The sequence below is a fragment of the Rhinopithecus roxellana genome, chromosome 12 (assembly GCF_007565055.1).
Source record: "Rhinopithecus roxellana isolate Shanxi Qingling chromosome 12, ASM756505v1, whole genome shotgun sequence".
Lineage (NCBI taxonomy): Eukaryota > Metazoa > Chordata > Mammalia > Primates > Cercopithecidae > Rhinopithecus > Rhinopithecus roxellana.
Genome location: NC_044560.1, coordinates 120,246,779 through 120,264,654, shown reverse-complemented (window position 1 = coordinate 120,264,654; position 17,876 = coordinate 120,246,779). Strand labels below are relative to the sequence as shown.

General features: G+C 45.4%; 1 protein-coding gene across 2 annotated transcripts; it reads right to left on the bottom strand.

Moving 5' to 3' along the window:
* Nucleotides 1-200: 200 nt before the first annotated feature.
* USP29 (ubiquitin specific peptidase 29) lies at nt 201-14,306 on the bottom strand. Of its 2 annotated transcripts, none has more exons than XM_010387023.2 (4): nt 14,121-14,306; nt 12,291-12,442; nt 10,616-10,716; nt 201-3,430 (listed from the first exon to the last, which is right to left on the bottom strand). In XM_010387023.2, exon 4 carries the CDS (start codon nt 3,412-3,414, stop codon nt 676-678), a length of 2,739 nt encoding a protein of 912 aa, XP_010385325.2. In that variant the 5' UTR covers nt 3,415-3,430; nt 10,616-10,716; nt 12,291-12,442; nt 14,121-14,306; the 3' UTR covers nt 201-675. The 2 variants fall into 2 exon arrangements, with proteins under 2 accessions (XP_010385325.2, XP_010385326.2); XM_010387024.2 differs by having other exon boundaries at nt 14,036-14,259.
* Between the last annotated feature and the right edge of the window lie 3,570 nt (nt 14,307-17,876).

Sequence of the window (17,876 nt, the reverse complement as noted above, 5' to 3'; positions counted from 1 at the left end):
CACTCTCTAAGTTCCCCTTCGTCAATGCTCCGGACAGATCCCTCTGGTGTTTAGTGCTTCTTTCTTTGGAACCGCAACTGGCCTGATCTCAGAATGGTTTTGGGCACTCTCTTGTTGGAATGTCCCTGCTGCCACTTTTGGAGTGACTCTTATCGTCTTAGGTTCAGTGGGACAAAATAAAGGAATGCAAAAAATTCAATGAAAATCATTTATCTAACATAAACAATCCATATCAACAGTAGCAAAATACACCAAGATACTCCACACATTACCAGTGTTCTTCCAACTCTCATGAGCACTAGCATCTCCATCCGATTGCTGGCTCACACCCCGTTTCTGCGTCAGTTGGTCTGGAGGGGGACCCAAGAATGTGCTTTTCTAATCAGTCCCTAGCTGCTGCTGTTGCCGGTGGGAGAACATTTTGAAAACCATTGTGTCAACACATGAAGAGCACCATTCTAATCTTGTAGGGAAAATATGCATATGCACCTGAGTTCTGGGATCTAGGTGTCTGAAGCAGTTAAAATAGATATACCCCAAAATAAGTGTTTTTCATTGAGCTTTCAACCTGAGATACTTGTTCCTTCATTCTGAGTGAAGTACAGGATTCTTCTTGCAAGGATGAAGTGAGGCCGAGTGAGTTTGCCAAGCAGGTCTGTACAAAGAGTCGTCTTCTTATTCCTCCTGTGGGATCACTCCTGCCTGTGTGCTCAGTAGCCGAGAGTTCTCTGCCTTTCTTAACAGCTCCTCAAAAATTCCATTGTGCATGTAGAAGAAGATATACCCAGAGTGAAGCCTTGCCTCCTGCATTTTGGTCTCTGAGATTTCTGATACGCATAGATCGTTGTATGTGAACCAGGCCTGCTTCTGAAAGTCATACACATCGCTGATGTAATGACCTGAGTTTGGGGAGCTCCCAATATGGCTGACAACACTGATGAGTCTGTAGGCCTGAAGAGGATCCCCCATCTTCACGTTTCTTGTCAGTTCCTTGGCTTCACCTCTTGTGTTGTCTGTATCTAAAATGTTTTCGTTTCCTGGGTTATCAGAACCCAATGCCCCGAGGTGGTTCAGGTCAGCCTGCTGAAGTCTTAATTCTGTAGACTGATTGGGGGTCTCCTCTGCATGTTCCTGGGCATCCGGTTTCCTAACACCTGGAGGTGGTGCCTGCTGAAGAAATTCCTCTATGATGCTCTCCTCAAAACACTGCTGGAGCTGTTCAGTCATTCCTTGAGATCCTTCTGGAACCCTGTTTTCTTTACACTCATAAAAGTCATTGGTAGACTCCATGACACTGTCAGAATCGAACTCTACGAATGTATTGGTTTTCTCATACTTCTGAAGTTCTGGATGTTGAGGCACTTCTTGAAGATGAACCTCAACAAGCCTTGTGTCTGGGCTGCTGATCGGCTTCCCTCCATCTTCACAGATCACAGGAAGAGAAATGTCTTGCTGGTCCATCGGTGAGTCAGCCACTGGAAGCTCCTGTTCACTGATTGCCCTGTCCCTAAAGTGGACCAATTCTGACTCTAGTGCAGAGCCATTTTCCAGGTCTCTCTGATGCTGCTCTTGGCTTGCTTCTCCACAGTCTCTCTGGGATCTTTGTAGGTCGGCATTCTTTTCTGGTTCAACAGGTACAACCAGGGAATCACTGGATTCTGAGGTCAGCTTCATTGATGGTGTCAATGGGCTGGTGATCTCAGAAATCATCTCCTGGGAGACTTCCAGGACTTCACATTTCCCAACAGGTGCATGACTGCTCAAGGGAAGAGGTGGTTTGGTGCTTTCGTTGCAATAAGAAGATAAGCTTAAATATTTGGGAATATACACTTGCTCGTTATTCTTCACCAGCAACCAAGCATTGTTGAAGCTATAGCGTTTCAGATGAACGATAAGGACCCTGGAGAGCCTGCTAAATGTATGCCTTGCAACACAACTCTTGTGCTTACACATCTCACAGTTATATTCAAGCTCTTCTTCTCTAAAGAAAAGATCTAGAGAATTCTGAACAGACAAAGGAAGTGGTTTTGTTTCTTGGTGCAGGTTGATGGAGAGATAATTGTTAGGTTCTACCTTGAGAACCGCATGACCGCAGGCTTTACAGATAATGGAGAGCTGCAACTCAAACTCAAAATTAGCAACAACAGGACAAACAAACACTTTGGTGGCAGCACTACCAACATGCATTTGTGGAGATGAATTTTCATCCCCGCATTTTTTCCCAGTATTCAAAATGGCATTTAAGTGTTCCATGTCTTCTTTCAGCTGGTCTAAACACTGACCTAAAAACTCATGTGCATCATTCTGCATGTTGCCAGAAAATATTTCTGCAACTGCTGAAATGACTTTTTTAACATTCCCAAGTAATTCTCTCTTGATCTCTGTACTACAGAAATCTTTCAAAGCAAGCAGCTGGGTCAAGGTCATAATAAGAGCCTCAAAGGGAATATATTCCCATGGGACATCTTGAGTGAGTAAGTCATCAGCAAAAGACGGAATTGCAAATAGCGATTGTAAAATTGCATTCATGTAACAGGTGTTTCCCAAATTGGGGAACCCTTGCTGCAGTTGCTCTGAATGAGAGTCAAGAGGCACCTGGGCTTCGTTGCATTTTGGGTCATCCTGGCTGTGCTCTGGTTCTAATGGAAATGTCAAACCATTTTTGGTATCAAGAGTCTGGGTTGCAAGAACAGTCTCATCTAGGTTAGGATGTCCATTAGAGTTGGTCTTGAATGAAGGCCCGAGTTTCAAATCGCTAGCTTTTTCTAAATCCTCTAAACTTGATGGGTTCTTCCTATTGCTTTGTATATATTTCAAGGAATCTGTCATATATTTCTTGTTTGCTACAGGGTTATGTTCCTTCAGAATGTCCTCGTTCATCTGTAGATCAGATGCTAGTGGGTTTTTCTCCTTCCCACCTTGATTTTCTAATAACCCTTTTTTCACATGTGTTGGTGATTTTGACATAAACAAAGGCATCTTCTGATAACTTGGCTTGTTACAAATGCTGTAAAATGAAGTTTTGTCAATTTCCTTCAGCACATTCCTGCTTTCAAACACACTCCAATCATCATCAGGTTTCATGGATTGCTGAAATTTGTTTTGATGGATTATGTCCAGGAACATATTCAACTGTTTAGCATCTCTGTAGGATAGTTTGTCAATAAACAAGAACACATTGTTTTTCAAAGTTAAACGCAGGTGACTTTGTCTTTTTTTACAATGTCTAAGGACCACACTTCTAATGTTATTACTCAGCTGAAAAATTCTTATAAATTTTCCAGATTTGAAAGTGACCACCAGTTTAATTTCCTTTTGTCTTTGCACTGTTTCAATGAGAGCTTCTTTCAACTTAGTCATCCCAGTCCTCTGGCTCCAAATCTGGATGAATCCACGTACCTTTAGAGATATCATCCTTTCTTTATGTAACCTAAAGAAGAAAAGCACACATGCATTTTAATCAAAAATATATTAACAGTTATATTTTATGAAAAACATCATTCACATATAATAATGATTTATTTTTCATCTTCTTATGCTCTAAGTAAAACACTCTTTTGGGGAACTGCTCATATTCTGAAGCTATGCCAGTTCTGTAGAAGACATAGACTGAGGGCACACACTCTTTCAAGGGAGTTGTTAGACGAGAAAGAAGATACAAATGGCCAACAGAGATATGAACAGGTGTTCAACATCACTGCTCATCAAGAAAACACAAATTTGGTTGGACATGGTGGCTCATGCCTGTAATCCTAGCACTCTGGGAGGCCAAGGTGGAAGGATCACTTGAGCCCAGAAGTTCAAAACCAGCATGGCAACATAGGGAGACCTCATCGCTACATAAAATTTTTTAAATTTAAAAAAGGGGAGGGGCCAAGATGGCCAAATAGGAATAGCTCCCAGCAAGACCAATGCAGAAGGTAGGTGACTTCTGCATTTCCAACTGAGGTACCCAGTTCATCTCATTGGGACTGGTTAGGCAGTGGGTGCAACCCACAGAGGGTTAGCAGAAGCAGGGTGGGGCATTGCCTCACCTGGGAAGTGCAAGGAGCCAGGGACCTCCCTCCCCCAGCCAAGGGAAGCTGTGTGGAACTGTGCTACTTGGCCCAGATACTACGCTTTTCCCACAGTTTTTGCAGTCTGCAGAGCAGGAGATTCCCTTGTGTGCCTACACCACCAGGGCCCTGGGTTTCAAGCACAAAACTGGCCAGTTGTTTGGGCAGACACTGAGCTAGCTGCAGGAGTTGTTTTTTTTTTTTTTTTTTTTTTTTGGTACCCCAGTGGTGCCTGAAACCCCAGTGAGACAGAACCATTCACTCCCCTGGAAAGGGGGCTGAAGCCAGGGGTCCAAGTGGTCTCACTCAGTAGGTCCCACTCCCACGGAGCCCAGCAAGCTAAGAACCACTGGCTTGAAATTCTCACTGCCAGTGCAGCAGTCTGAAGTTGACCTGGAATGATGGAGCTTGGTTGGGGGAAGGGCATCCATGATTACTGAGGCTTTAGTAGACACTTTTCCCTGGACAGTACTAAGGAGGGTGAGAGGTTTGGACTGGGCAAAATTCACCACAGTGTGGCAAAGCAGCTGTGGCCAGACTGCTTCTCTAGATTCCTACTTACTGGGCAGGGCATCTCTGAAGGAAGGGTAACAGTCCCAGTCAGGGGCTTACAGTTAAAATCCCCATCTCCCTGGGATAGAGCAGCTGGGGGAAGGGGTGGCTGTGGGCACACAGCTTCAGCAGATTTAATCTTTCCTGCCTGCTGGCTCTGAAGAGAGCAGCTGATCCTGATAAGAGGGATTTCCCAGAACAATAGCTCTGCTAAGGGACAGGCTGCCTCCTCAAGGGGTCCCCGATGCCTGTGCCTCCTAACTGGGAAAGAACTCCCAACAGGGGTTGACAGACACCTCACACAGGAGAGCTCTGGCTGGCATCAGGCTGGTGCCCCTCTGGGACAAAGCTTCCAGAGGAAGGAACAGGCAGCAATCTTTGCTGTTCTGCAGCCTCCACTGGTGATACCCAAGTGAACAGGGTCTGGAGTGGACCTCCAGCAAACTGCAGCAGACCTGCAGAAGAGGGGCCTGACTGTTAGAAGAAAAACTAACAAACAGAAAGCAACAACATCAACGTGAACAAAAAAGACCCCCACACAATAACCCCATCCAAAGGTCGTAAGCCCTCAAAGATCAAAGGTAGATAAATCCATGAAGATGAGGAAAAACCAGCACAAAAACGCTGAAAAATCCAAAAAACAGAATGTCTCTTCTCCAAGTGATCGCAGTTCCTCTCCAAGGAGGGCACAAAACTGGACGGAGAATGAGATTGACGAATTGACAGAAGTAGGCTTCAGAAGGTGGGTAATAACAAACTCCTCCGAGCTAAGGGAGCATGTTCTAACCCAGTGCAAGGAAGGTAAGAACCTTGATAAAATGCTACAGGAATTGTTAATTAGAATAACCAGTTTAGAGAGGAACATAAATGACCTGATGGAGCTGAAAAACACAGCAAGAGAACTTCGTAAAGCGTATACAAGTATCAATAGCCAAATCGATCAAGTGGAAGAAAGGATATCGGAGATTGAAGATCAACTTAATAAAATAAAGCATGAAGACAAGATTAGAGAAAAAAGAATGAAACGGAATGAACAAAGGCTCCCAGAAATATGGGACTACGTGAAAAGACCAAACCTACGATTGATTGGTGTAACTGAAAGTGACAGGGAGAATGGAACCAAGTTGGAAAGCACACTTCAGGATGTTATCCAGGAGAACTTCCCCAACATAGCAAGACAGGCCAACGTTCAAATTCAGCAAATACAGAGAATATCACAAAGATACTCCTTGAGAAGAGCAACCACAAGACACATAATCATCAGATTCTCCAAGGTTGAAACAAAGGAAAAAAGTGTTAAGGGCAGCCAGAGAGAAAGGTCAGGTTACCTACAAAGGGAAGCCCATCGGATTAATAGTGGATTGCTGCAGAAACCCTACAAGCCAGAAGAGAGTGGGGGCCAATATTCAACATTCTTTTTTTTTTTTTTGAGACGGAGTCTCGCTCTGCCACCCAGGCTGGAGTGCAGTGGCCGGATCTCAGCTCACTGCAAGCTCCGCCTCCCGGGTTTACGCCATTCTCCTGCCTCAGCCTCTGGAGTAGCTGGGACTACAGGCGCCCGCCACCTCGCCCGGCTAGTTTTTTGTATTTTTAAGTAGAGACGGGGTTTCACCGTGTTAGCCAGGATGGTCTCGAACTCCTGACCTCGTGATCCACCTGTCTCGGCCTCCCAAAGTACTGGGATTACAGGCTTGAGCCACCGCGCCCGGCCTCAACATTCTTAAAGAATTTTCAACCCTGAATTTCATATCCAGCTAAACTAAGCTTCATAAGCGAAGAAGAAATAAAATCCTGTACAGACAAGCAAATGCTGAGGGATTTTGTCACCACCAGGCCTGCCTTACAAGAGCTCCTGGAGGAAGCACTAAATATGGAAAGGAAAAGCCGGTACCAGCCACTGCAAAAACACACCAAAATATAAAGACCAATGGCACAGAAGAAACTGCATCAACTAATGTGCAAAATAACCAGCGAGCATCACGGCGACAGGACAAATTCACACATAACAATCTTAACCTTCAATGTAAATGGGCTAAATGCCTCCAGTTAAAAGATACACACTGGCAAATTGGATAAAGAGTCAGGACTCATTGGTGTGCTATACTCAGGAGACCTATCTCATGTGCAAAGACACATAGGCTCAAAATCAAGGGATGGAGGAATATTTGCCAAGCAAATGGAAAGAAAAAAAAAAAAAAAGGGGAGGGGCTGCAATCCTTGTCTCTGATAAAACAGACTTTAAACCAACAAAGATAAAAAAGACAGGGGGCATTACATAATGGTAAAGGGATCAATGCAACAAGAGGAGCTAACTATCCTAAATCTATATGCACCCAATACATGAGTATCCAGATTCATACAGCAAGTTCTCAGGGACCTACAAAGAGGCTTAGACTCTCACACAATAATAGTGGGAGACTTTAACATCCCACTGTCAATATTAGATCAATGAGACAGAAAATTAGCCAGGATATTCAGGACTTAAATTCAGCTCTGGACCAAGTGGACCTAATAGACATCTACATAATTCTCCACCCCAAATCAACAGAATATACATTCTTCTCAGCACCACATAGCACTTATTCTAAAATCGACCACATAATTGGAAGTAAAACACCCCTCAGCAAATGCAAAAGAACGGAAGTCATAACAAACAAGCTCTAGGCCGGGCGCGGTGGCTCACGCCTGTAATCCCAGCACTTTGGGAGGCCAAGGCTGGGGGATCACGAGGTCAGGAGATCAAGACCATCTTGGCCAACATGGTGAAACCCCGTCTCTACTAAAAAATACAAAAAAATGAGCTGGGCGTGGTGGCAGGGCACCTGTAGTCCTAGCTACTTGGGAGGCTGAGGCAGGAGAATGGCGTGAACCCGGGAGGTGGAGCTTGCAGTGAGCAGAGATCGCGCCACTGCACTCCAGCCTGGGGGACAGAGTGAGACTCCGTCTTAAAAAAAAAAAATTAAAAATTAATTAATTAAAAAAAAAAAGCTCTCAGACCACAGTGCAATCAAATTAGAACTCAGGATTAAGAAACTCACTAACCCACACAACTACATGGAAATGAACAACCTGACCCTGAATAACTACTGGGTAAATAACGAAATTAAGGCAAAAATAACGAAGTTCTATCTGGAAGTGGTGGCTCATACCTGTAATCCCAGCACTTTGGGAGGCTGAGGCAGGTGGATCACTTGAGGTCAGGAGTTCAAGACTAGCCTGGCCAATATGGTGAAACCCCGTCTCCACTAAAAACACAAAAATTAGCCAGGTGTGGTGGTGCATGCCTGTAATCCCAGCTACTCTGGAGCCTGAGGCAGGAGGATCGCTTGAACCTGGGGGGCGGAGCTTGTAGTGAGCTATGATTGTGCTACTGCACTCCTGCCTGAGTGACAGAGTGAAATTCTGTCTCAAAAAAAAAAAGGAAAAATAAAAATAAAAATAAAGAAATAAAGAAATTCTTTGAAACCAATGAGAACAAAAGGACAACATACCAGAATCTCTGGGGCACAGCTAAAGCAGTGTTCAGAGGGACATTTATAGCACTAAATGCACATATCAGAAAGCTGGAAAGATCTGAAATCAACACCCTAACATCACAATTAAAAGCACCAGGGAAGCAAGAGCAAACAAATTCAAAAGCTAGCAGAAGACAAGAAATAACTAAGATCAGAGCAGAACTGAAGGAGATGGAGACACGAAAACTCTTCAAAAAAATCAATGAATCCAGGAGCTGGATTTTTGAAAAGATTAACAAAATAGACGGTTAGCCAGCCTAATAAAGAAGAAAAGAGAGAAGAATCAAATAGACAATAAAAAATGATAAAGGGGATATCACCACTGATGCCACAGAAATACAAACTACCATCAGAGAATACTACAAACACCTCTGTGCAAATAAACCAATCTAGAAGAGCCGGGCGCGGTGGCTCAAGCCTGTAATCCCAGCACTTTGGGAGGCCGAGACGGGTGGATCACGAGGTCAGGAGATCGAGACCATCCTGGCTAACACGGTGAAACCCCGTCTCTACTAAAAAAAATACAAAAAACTAGCCGGGCGAGGTAGCGGGCGCCTGTAGTCCCAGCTACTTGGGAGGCTGAGGCAGGAGAATGGCGGGAACCCGGGAGGCGGAGCTTGCAGTGAGCTGAGATCCGGCCACTGCACTCCAGCCCGGGCGACTGAGCGAGACTCCGTCTCAAAAAAAAGAAAAAGAAAATCTAGAAGAAATGGATAAATCCCTGGACACATGTACCCTCCCAAGACTAAATCACGAAGAAGCCGAATCCCTGAACAGACCAATAACAAGTTCTGAAATTGAGGCAGTAATTAATAGCCTAACAACCAAAAAAAGCCCAGGACCAGATGGATTCACAGCCGAATTCTACCAGAGGTACAAAGAGGAGCTGGTACCATTCCTTCTGAAACTATTCCAAACAACAGAAATATAGGGACTCCTCCCTAACTCATTTTATGAGGCCAGGATCATCCTGATACCAAAATCTGACAGAGACACAACAAAATAAGACAATTTCAGGCCAATATCCCTGATAAACACCAATGCAAAAATCCTCAATAAAATAATGGCACACAGAATCCAGCAGCACATCAAAAAGCTTATCCACCATGATCAAGTCGGCTTCATCCCTGGGATGCAAGGCTGGTTCAACATAAGCAAATAAATAAATGTAATCCAGCATATAAACAGAACTAATGACACAAACCATATGATTATCTCAATAGATGCAGAAAAGGCCTTCGATAAAATTCAACATCGCTTCATAGTAAAAACTCTCAATAAACTGGGAATTGATGGAACATATCCCAAAATAATAAGAGCTATTTATGACAAACCCATAGTCAATACCATATTGAATGGGCAAAAAGTGGAAGAATTCCCTTTGAAAACCTGCACAAGGGTGGGCACAGTGGCTCACACCTGTAATCCCAGCACTTTAGGAGGCTGAGGTGGGCGGATCACCTGAGGTCAGGAGTTCGAGACCAGCCTGGCCAACATGGTGAAACCGCATCTCTTCTAAAAAATACAAAAAGTTAGCCAGGCGTGGTGGCAGGTGCCTGTAGTATCAGCTACTTGAGGCTGAGGCAGGAGAATTGCTTGAACCCCAGAGGTGGAGGTTGCAGTGAGCTGAGATCACGCCACTGCACTCCAGCCTGGGCAACAAGAGCGGAAACTCCGTATCAAAAAAGAAAAATGAAAATTAAAACCATACCTGATGAGTTATCATTTGCTGTCATATTTGGACTGGAGTGGATTGCAGAAGTTGGAAAACATGAGGGAAAACTGAAATACTATTAGGAAGAATTGATGGAGCAGAGAGTAAATGCTGGATATGCAACCGGTAGTGTCAACACAGGGAGCACAGGCCGGGTGTGGTGGCTCATGCCTGTAATCCCAGCACTTTGGGAGGTCGAGGCAGACAGATCACCTGAAGTCAGGAGTTTGAGACCAGCCTGGCCAACGTGGTGAAACCTGGTCTCTACTAAAAATACAAAAATTAGCCGGGCATGGTGGCGGGTGCCTATAGTGCCAGCTACTCGGGAGGCTGAGGCAGGAGAATTGCTTGAACCCTGGAGGTGGAGGTTGCAGTGCGCCAAGATCTCACCACTGCACTCCAGCTGGGGCAACAGAGTGAGACTCTGTCTCAAGAAAACACAGAAAACAAAAAACAAAAAAAACAGGGAGTAAGGAAAGGGAGTAAGATGGCGAGTTGTTGTGCTAGCTAATTAGCAAAACTGAGGCGGGGAGAGAGACAGAGAAAGGGAAGTATGAAGAGTGAAAAAAAAAAAATGGAGGGAAAGACATCTCAAAACACAAACAGAGATTTCAGAAAAAAGAAAAAATATCTCTCTTAATTTGCTCCCTCCCCTTACTCATTTGCCTATTTCTCTCCAGGCAATCAGGAATGCCTACTTCCTTCCAACATTCCAATTTCAGGAAGAGCAGTGAAATTCCAATGAAACCCACAGAAAAAATTGCCCTTTGCCCACTCACAGTTGTTTCCGAAGAAACTTGAGTCAATTTACGGAAGTTTAAGCTTTGGAGAGCTGTCCATGGTCACACTGCAGGCAGAGCTCTGACTGCCACGGCTGTTACTAGAAAGAAATAAAAAGGTCAGAGTCCTGAAACTGAGCTTTATTTAAAAAGTCTGCACAGAGTCCCAACCATCTTTCGTGTTTATTTATTGCATTCTATCTTAGAAACTGGGAAAACCAACCTTCCTCCAAAATCCTTTACGTTAATTCAATCTGGGAGAAAACCTGGTGTGTTAATGGGATTATCTCTAGATGCATTCCTAAAAGCGCCCCTCCCCAATTACACAGATTAGATTAGTGTATCAACCAACCTCACATTCATTGGTTTTCTTGGAACTCTGCCACAACCAGACTTTCTAACAACATTTGTTGCCTGATAAACCGTATACTTTATGGGTCTCTAACTTAAAGACTAGTTCTGACTTTGCTCACCTAGAACTTTAAGCATCTTTATTTTTTCCTTGTTACAAAGAGGCACTACAGAGAGGATGCACAGAGATCACACATTGTACATTCCAACTTCCAGGATTCCAAGCCTGGCTTCATCACTTACTGCTTTTATAACACGAAGGCTGAAACTCAACCCTCCTGAGTCTTAGTTTCACATAAGTGAAAATGGGGCATCAATAATAACAGTGACTTCTTAGGATAAGCCATTGGGCTAAAATGGCTCAAAATCATGTCTGCACATAAGTAATTACCATAATTGTCAACATCATATTCCTATTGCTAATTCTAAGAATATATTAAACTACAGGGATGCCTCATATGGAGAAAATTAAGGTTCCATCATGGGAGGAAAGGGAGTTTAGTGACATTTATTACAGGTTTATTGTTTGTTGTACTACATCAGTCTGTATGATTTACATGCTTTAATACAATTTAATTCTGCAAGTGACCATATGATATTCAATTTTATTACATTTAACATAGTAAGAAAACTGAGGTCCAAATACATTATTAATACATTAAGGGACTTTTCGGAGTCAATTCAGCTAAAGAAACAGGGATGTGCAATCAGAAATGGCTGCAGTTGATGGGTGCCCACATTTCTTCAATGTAGGGCATGAACTATACTATGCCAAACCCAGCAAACCATGTGGGAAGCAGAAAATCTTCCATTATTATAATTAATGTGTCCTCCATTTCCCGAGAGATCCTAACATAATATCTAGAGTGTGAAGAAAAGTCCCTCTATTTCATCCTGTGGCTGCTGATAAATTAGTGCCTCTTTGGGGAAACTTCACCCTCACTGGACCTTAAATTTAATGAAAGGAGGAATCACAAAAATTAGAGTGATATCTAATTTTAACTCAGCTTTTCCCTGAGCTGAATTCAAAAGACAGATAGTCTTCATCATTTTCATTTTGAATGCATGCTCTTTTCTGAAGATGCCAGTATCCAATGCCACAGAAAACAGAAAACTATCCCTCAAAATAAAAACCCAGAATCAGGATTTTCTAATTTACAATTCAGCCTCATAAAGGGTAGGAGATGAAATTCCCCTCATCACAATATCTGACAATATCTTTAGGGCATTAAGTTTAGAAAAACCCTCCTTCCAACACACACACACACACACACACACACACACATCCCATCACCCAAACAAGCAAACCTTGAATGAAACTTACAGTTCGGAGAGCTGTTCTGGGTGAGAGTGGACGATAATTCTTTTTTCAGAAATGAGATCTTGCTATGTTGCCCAGGGTGGTCCCAAACTCCTGGCCTCAAGAGATCCTCCAGCCTCAGCCTTCCAAAGTGCCTGGATTAGACTCCATAGTGCCTGGATGAGAATGGATGAAAGTTGAGTCTGACAGGGATTATGATGTTCCGACCTTTTATTCCCAGGTGGCTCCACCCATATCACAGGTTTTTCCAGGACATACGTTTCTTGATTAACTTATCTCTGCGTAAGAGTTTAAAACATTTGTCTAGAAAAGGCTAGCTAGTAGACCTAGCTAGCCTTTTCTAGACAAATGTTTTAAACTTTATTTATTTCAATTTGTAAGTTAAAACTTTTATTTAGAAATCATTGCAAGTATACATAAGAATTGCAAGATTAGTAGAAATAACTCATATTCCCTTCACCCAAATTTACCAAGTGTGTATATTTTGCTACCTCTGTCTGCTTTCTCTCTCCCTCTTTTGATGTTTTGTCTGTCTGTCTATCTATCTATCTATCTATCTATTTTTTAATAAAGACGAGGTCTCACTATGTTGCCCAGGTCTGGAACTCCTGACCTCCAGTAATCCACCCCTCTCGGCCTCCCAAAGTGCTGGGATTACAGGCGTGAGCCACCGTGCCCAGTTAGATGTTCAAGTCCCTTATATAAAATGATATTCTTTTACTCCAATTAATGTTTACCTGTTTTCCTTGTAGTAACCGTCCTTTTTGTTTTGTATATATAAGTATGTATACATTAAACATATATATAATCCTACATTTTCAACACGTGTAACAGATGTGGATAGTTTCAAAAAGATCATTTTACGTTCTAGTGGTTACCCTGCTTGACCAGAGTGTACTACTTTTATTTTTCTATTGTAGTGCATTGTCTTTTTCTCTCTTTTTTTTTTTTTTTTTTTTGGCGGGGGGCAGAGCAGGGGCGGGGACGGAGTCTCACTCTGTCACCCAGGCTGGAGTTTAATGGCGCAGTCTCGGCTCACTGCAGCCTCTGCTTCCCGGGTTCAAGTGATTCTCCTGCCTAAGCCTCCCAAGTAGCTGGGATTACAGGCGCCCGCCACCACACCTGGCTAATTTTTTGTATTTTTAGTAGAGATGGGGTTTTGCTATGTTTCCCAGACTGGTCTCGAACTCTTGACCTCAGGTGATCCACCTGCCTCGGCCTCCCAAAGTGCTGGAATTACAGGCGTGAGCCACCGTGCCCAGCCTTTTTTTATTTTTATTTTTGAGACGGAGTCTCTCGTTCTGTTGCCCAGGCTGGAGTGCAGTGGTGTGATCTCGGCTCACTGCAACCTCCACCTCCCGGGTTCAAGCAGTTCTGTCTCAGCCTCCCGAGTAGCTGGGATGACAGGCACCCACCATCATGCCCAGCTAATTTTTGTATTTTTAGTAGACTGGGTTTCACCTTGTTGGTCAAGCTGGTCTCTAACTCCCGACCTCAGGTGATCCACCCGCCTCGGCCTCCCAAAGTGCTGGGATGACACGAGTGAGCCACCGACCCAGCCTTTTTCTTTTATATACTTTTTGAGACAGGGTCTTGCTCTGTTGCCCAGGCTGGAACGCAGTGGTGCGATCATACCTCACTACAGCCTTGATCCCCGAGGCTCCAGTCATCCTCCAACCTCTGCCTCCCGACTATCTGACACTACAGGCGTGGGGTAATTTTTAAAGTTTTTTGAGACATAGTCTCACTTTGTCGCCCAGGCTGGAGTGCAGTGGCGCGATCTCAGCTAGCTAATTTTTAAATTTTTTGTAGAGATGGGGGGGAGGGTCTCACTATGTTGCCCAGGCTGGTCTCCAACTCCTGGGCGCAGGCGATCCTCCCGCCTCGGCCTCCCAAAGTGCTGCGATTACAGGCATGAGCCTGGCCAGCATTTTCTGTTTGGATGTTTTTACGTAACCGGAGTCGTCATGATGGAGGTACAGTTCCTTGGACTTCCGGCTCCCCGGCTGAGGAAATCTCAGCTCGGACCCGCCCCTTCCGGCGCCGCCTCCCCGGATTCTCCCAGCGACACAAGAGTTCCGAGCTCCATACGCTGCGTCCGTGCAGTGCCGGGCTGAGGCCTCCAGACCTGTGGGACTCGGTGCGGGCTCCAGCGTGGCCAGGGAACATGGAGTTGCTGGCCTAGAGCGGGTGGGGCCTACAGGCAGGAGTTACGATTCAGAGAAAACCAGCCCAGGGGCGGGTTTACTCCGCTACCCATTCAGCCTCAAGCGAGGTGGGGTGTGGTAGGCGGGCTGGTGCCAGAAACCACGTCAGCAATTGTTAATCAACAGTCTTCCCGGCCGGGCGCGGTGGCTCACGCCTGTCATCCCAGCACTTTGGGAGGCCGAGGAGGGCGGATCACCTGAGGTCAGGAGTTTGAGACCAGCCTGACCAACGTGGCGAAACCCCGTCTGTATTAAAAATACAAAAATTAGCTGGGCATTGTGGTGCGTGCCTGTAGTCCCAGCTACTCAGGAGGCTGAGGCAGGAGAATCGCTTGAACCCCGGAGGCGGAGGTTGCAGTGAGCCGAGATGGCGCCATTGCACTCCAGCCTGGGCGACAGAGAGAGGCTCTGTCTCAAAAACAAAAACAACAAAACCCAAAAAACAGTCATCCTCCAGGTAGAAGAGCCAGAAAAGAGGGTGCGGAAGAGACTTAAAAGTCTCAGGCCTTCACGCGTATTTGCCTCAGCCACCCATGAATCCTACAGGAAAACTAAAACAACATGGCGACAAGCCCCTCAGTCTTGGGGAAGCGGACGGTTTCCCAGACGAGCTTTAGGAGGAGGCGCCGCGGGGCCTCACGGGTGACGTCGTCCCCGGGGGTGGTTTGCACGGAGGGTCGCTTTGGGCGCGCGTAGAGCCGCGTGGTGCCTGGGCCGGCGACGCCCGGGCGCCGTCATTTGCTGCCCTGTCCCGGCGCGCGAGGGGCCAAGGCTGGCCGGGGGCTGGGTCCGCGCGGTGGCGACTGCGTCCTGCCAGCTTCCATCTCTCCGCCTGAGGCGGTTGCCAGAGTCAGGTCTCCAGGCCGGGCGCTCACGCGTCTGTGCCCCGGGAGGCCCCAAGATGCTGGTGAGGCCTCCACCCGGACTGGTGTCCAGGCTCTTGACACTGTGGTGAGAAGAAATTCATGGAGGAGCAAAGTGTGGAGATTCATTGTGAAGGTAATAAATACATACTGAAGAAAGAAAAGTGCAGACATACCACAGAGCATCACGCCCAACGGGGTTTGGGGCTGCTGCCTTTAAATATTTATTTAACCAAGGGGTGGAATATTCCTGAAGGTTCTTGGAAAAACGTAAACATTTCTTGGTACTGTGGTGCCACCCATTTTTATACTAAATATGGGTGTTCCCCAGAACTGTCACAGTGGGTGTGTGATTTAGTATGTAAATGAGCGCATAATGAGAGGTCCTAGCTGAGACGGGTCAAATCCAGCACCATGTTGGGTCCAGTTGGCTTTAGCCAGCTTGGCCCACACCCTGGTTTTCAGGGTCTTATCCGCCGCTAACTTATGCAGCTATTTCAACGATTTCCTTTGCTAGTCATGTGAAACTGTTGCCTGGAATTTTCCGTTCTCCTGCGACCACCTTTATTATTCCTGTCTCAAGGGGCACCCCATTTGTGCCTGTAAAGGGGACTGCATTGGGACCAGGCTTCTGGCTACTCATGCAGCCTCAGCCAGATAGTTGTGTGGCTGAGTCCTGTGTTCATTCCACAAACATGCAGCAAGGCTGCGTGGGTTCCAGCCCTTCCTACGCACTTCCCTGCTGCATGACACTGGCAAGTTGCTTAAGCTCTCTGTACCCCATTTCCTCCTCAATAAGGCAGGGATGGTGATAGTACTAGTTCCAAAGGATTATTGTGAGAATTAACATAATACATGAGTTAACATGTATAAAATGCCTAGAACCTTGTCTTTGGATCCCCTCAATATCCAAGGTGTTTGTATACTAAAGGAAGACACCCAACTTAATTTTGGATCTACAGACCTTGCATTATCTGCAAAATGCCACTGGCTTCTTGACACTGAAGTTATACAAATGTGCCATAATTTCCTTCACAAATTTCTGGTGTATGTTGATGTTGCTTGAATTAAAACAACCCTGTGACAAGTGGCCTCGTGGAAGTCTTTGTACTTGCTCATGCTTGTTTTCTGTGGCTGAACTTGTGGGATTTACCTGAATCACCTGTAGGCAAGTTTGTCCCTGCCTCAACATGGTCTCCTCTGTCTTTCACAAGACTTCAGGGTGGCCCCATGTCAGCTAAGGCAGAGACTTGGGGCCACATAATTGGGTATGGCATAGAGCCAGCCTGGATTCTCACATCCGTTTGTCCTTCCCACAATCTGCTCCTCAGCCCTATGCCCTTCCTCAGGAGGTGCAGGAAATGACCAAAACCCTGATGAGTTTGCATTACTTTTTGTTGTTGTGGTTGAGATGGAGTTTTGCTCTTGTTGCCCAGACTGGCGTGCAATGTCAGGGATCTTGGCTCAGTGCAACCTCCACCTCCCAGGTTCAAGTGATTCTCCTGCCTCAGCCTCCCTAGTAGCTGGCATTACAGGAGCCTGCCACTACGCCCGGCTAATTTTTGTATTTTTAGTAGAGATGGGGTTTCACTATGTTAGCCAGGCTGGCCTTGAACTCCCAACTCAGGTGATCTGCGTGCCTCGGCCTTCAAAGTGTTGAGATTACAAGCATGAGCCACCATCCCTGGCCAGTTTGCGTTACTTTTTAACTTGCCCCTACATCATTTTTCAGCTGTGTAATAAATTTAACAAGCATTTATTTTGTGTTGAACGCTCACTTTTCTGGGTTAGTGATTCTCACTTGGTGGCAGTTTCGCCCCCTAGGGGACAATTGGCAGTGTCTGGAGACAGTTTTGGTTGTCACATGGATGCTTCTGCCTGGGTAGAGGCCAAAGACACTACTCAGCATCCTACAGTGCAGTGGATGGCACCCTCCCCACCCACCCCAGTCTCCTACAGAAACAGTTATCCAGCCCAAATGTCAGTAGTGCCCAGGTTGAGAAACCTTACTCTAGGTACAGGAGATGTAAGATGTAGAATTGAACCCAGCCAACAAAAATCCCTGACCTCATGGAATTCGTGTGCTCCTGGGCCACATTCTAATTGAAGTATTTACATGTATTATCTGTTTATCCATCCAGCCTTCTGCATATTTGCATAGAAAAATACCTGGGATTGGCCAGGTGCGGTGGCTCACGCCTGTAATCCCAGCACTTTGGGAGGCCAAGGTGGGTCGATCACGAGGTCAGGAGATTGAGACCATCCTGGATAACATGGTGAAACTCTGTCTCTACTGAAAAAAAATACAAAAAATTAGCCGGGCTTGGTGGCAGGCGCCTGTAGTCCCAGTTACTTAGGAGGCTGAGGCAGGAGAATGGTGTGAACCCAGGAGGTGAAGGTTACAGTGCACCAAGATAATGCCACTGCATCCCAGCCTGGGCAACAGAGCAAGACTCCACCTCAAAAAAAAAAAAAAAAAAAAAAAAAAAGAAAAGAAAAGAAAAGAAAAAGACCCTGAA

What these genes read in the sequence shown, in the direction of transcription:
- USP29 (XM_010387023.2), bottom strand. Translation starts at nt 3,414, where the DNA reads ATGATATCTCTAAAGGTACGTGGATTCATCCAGATTTGGAGCCAGAGG.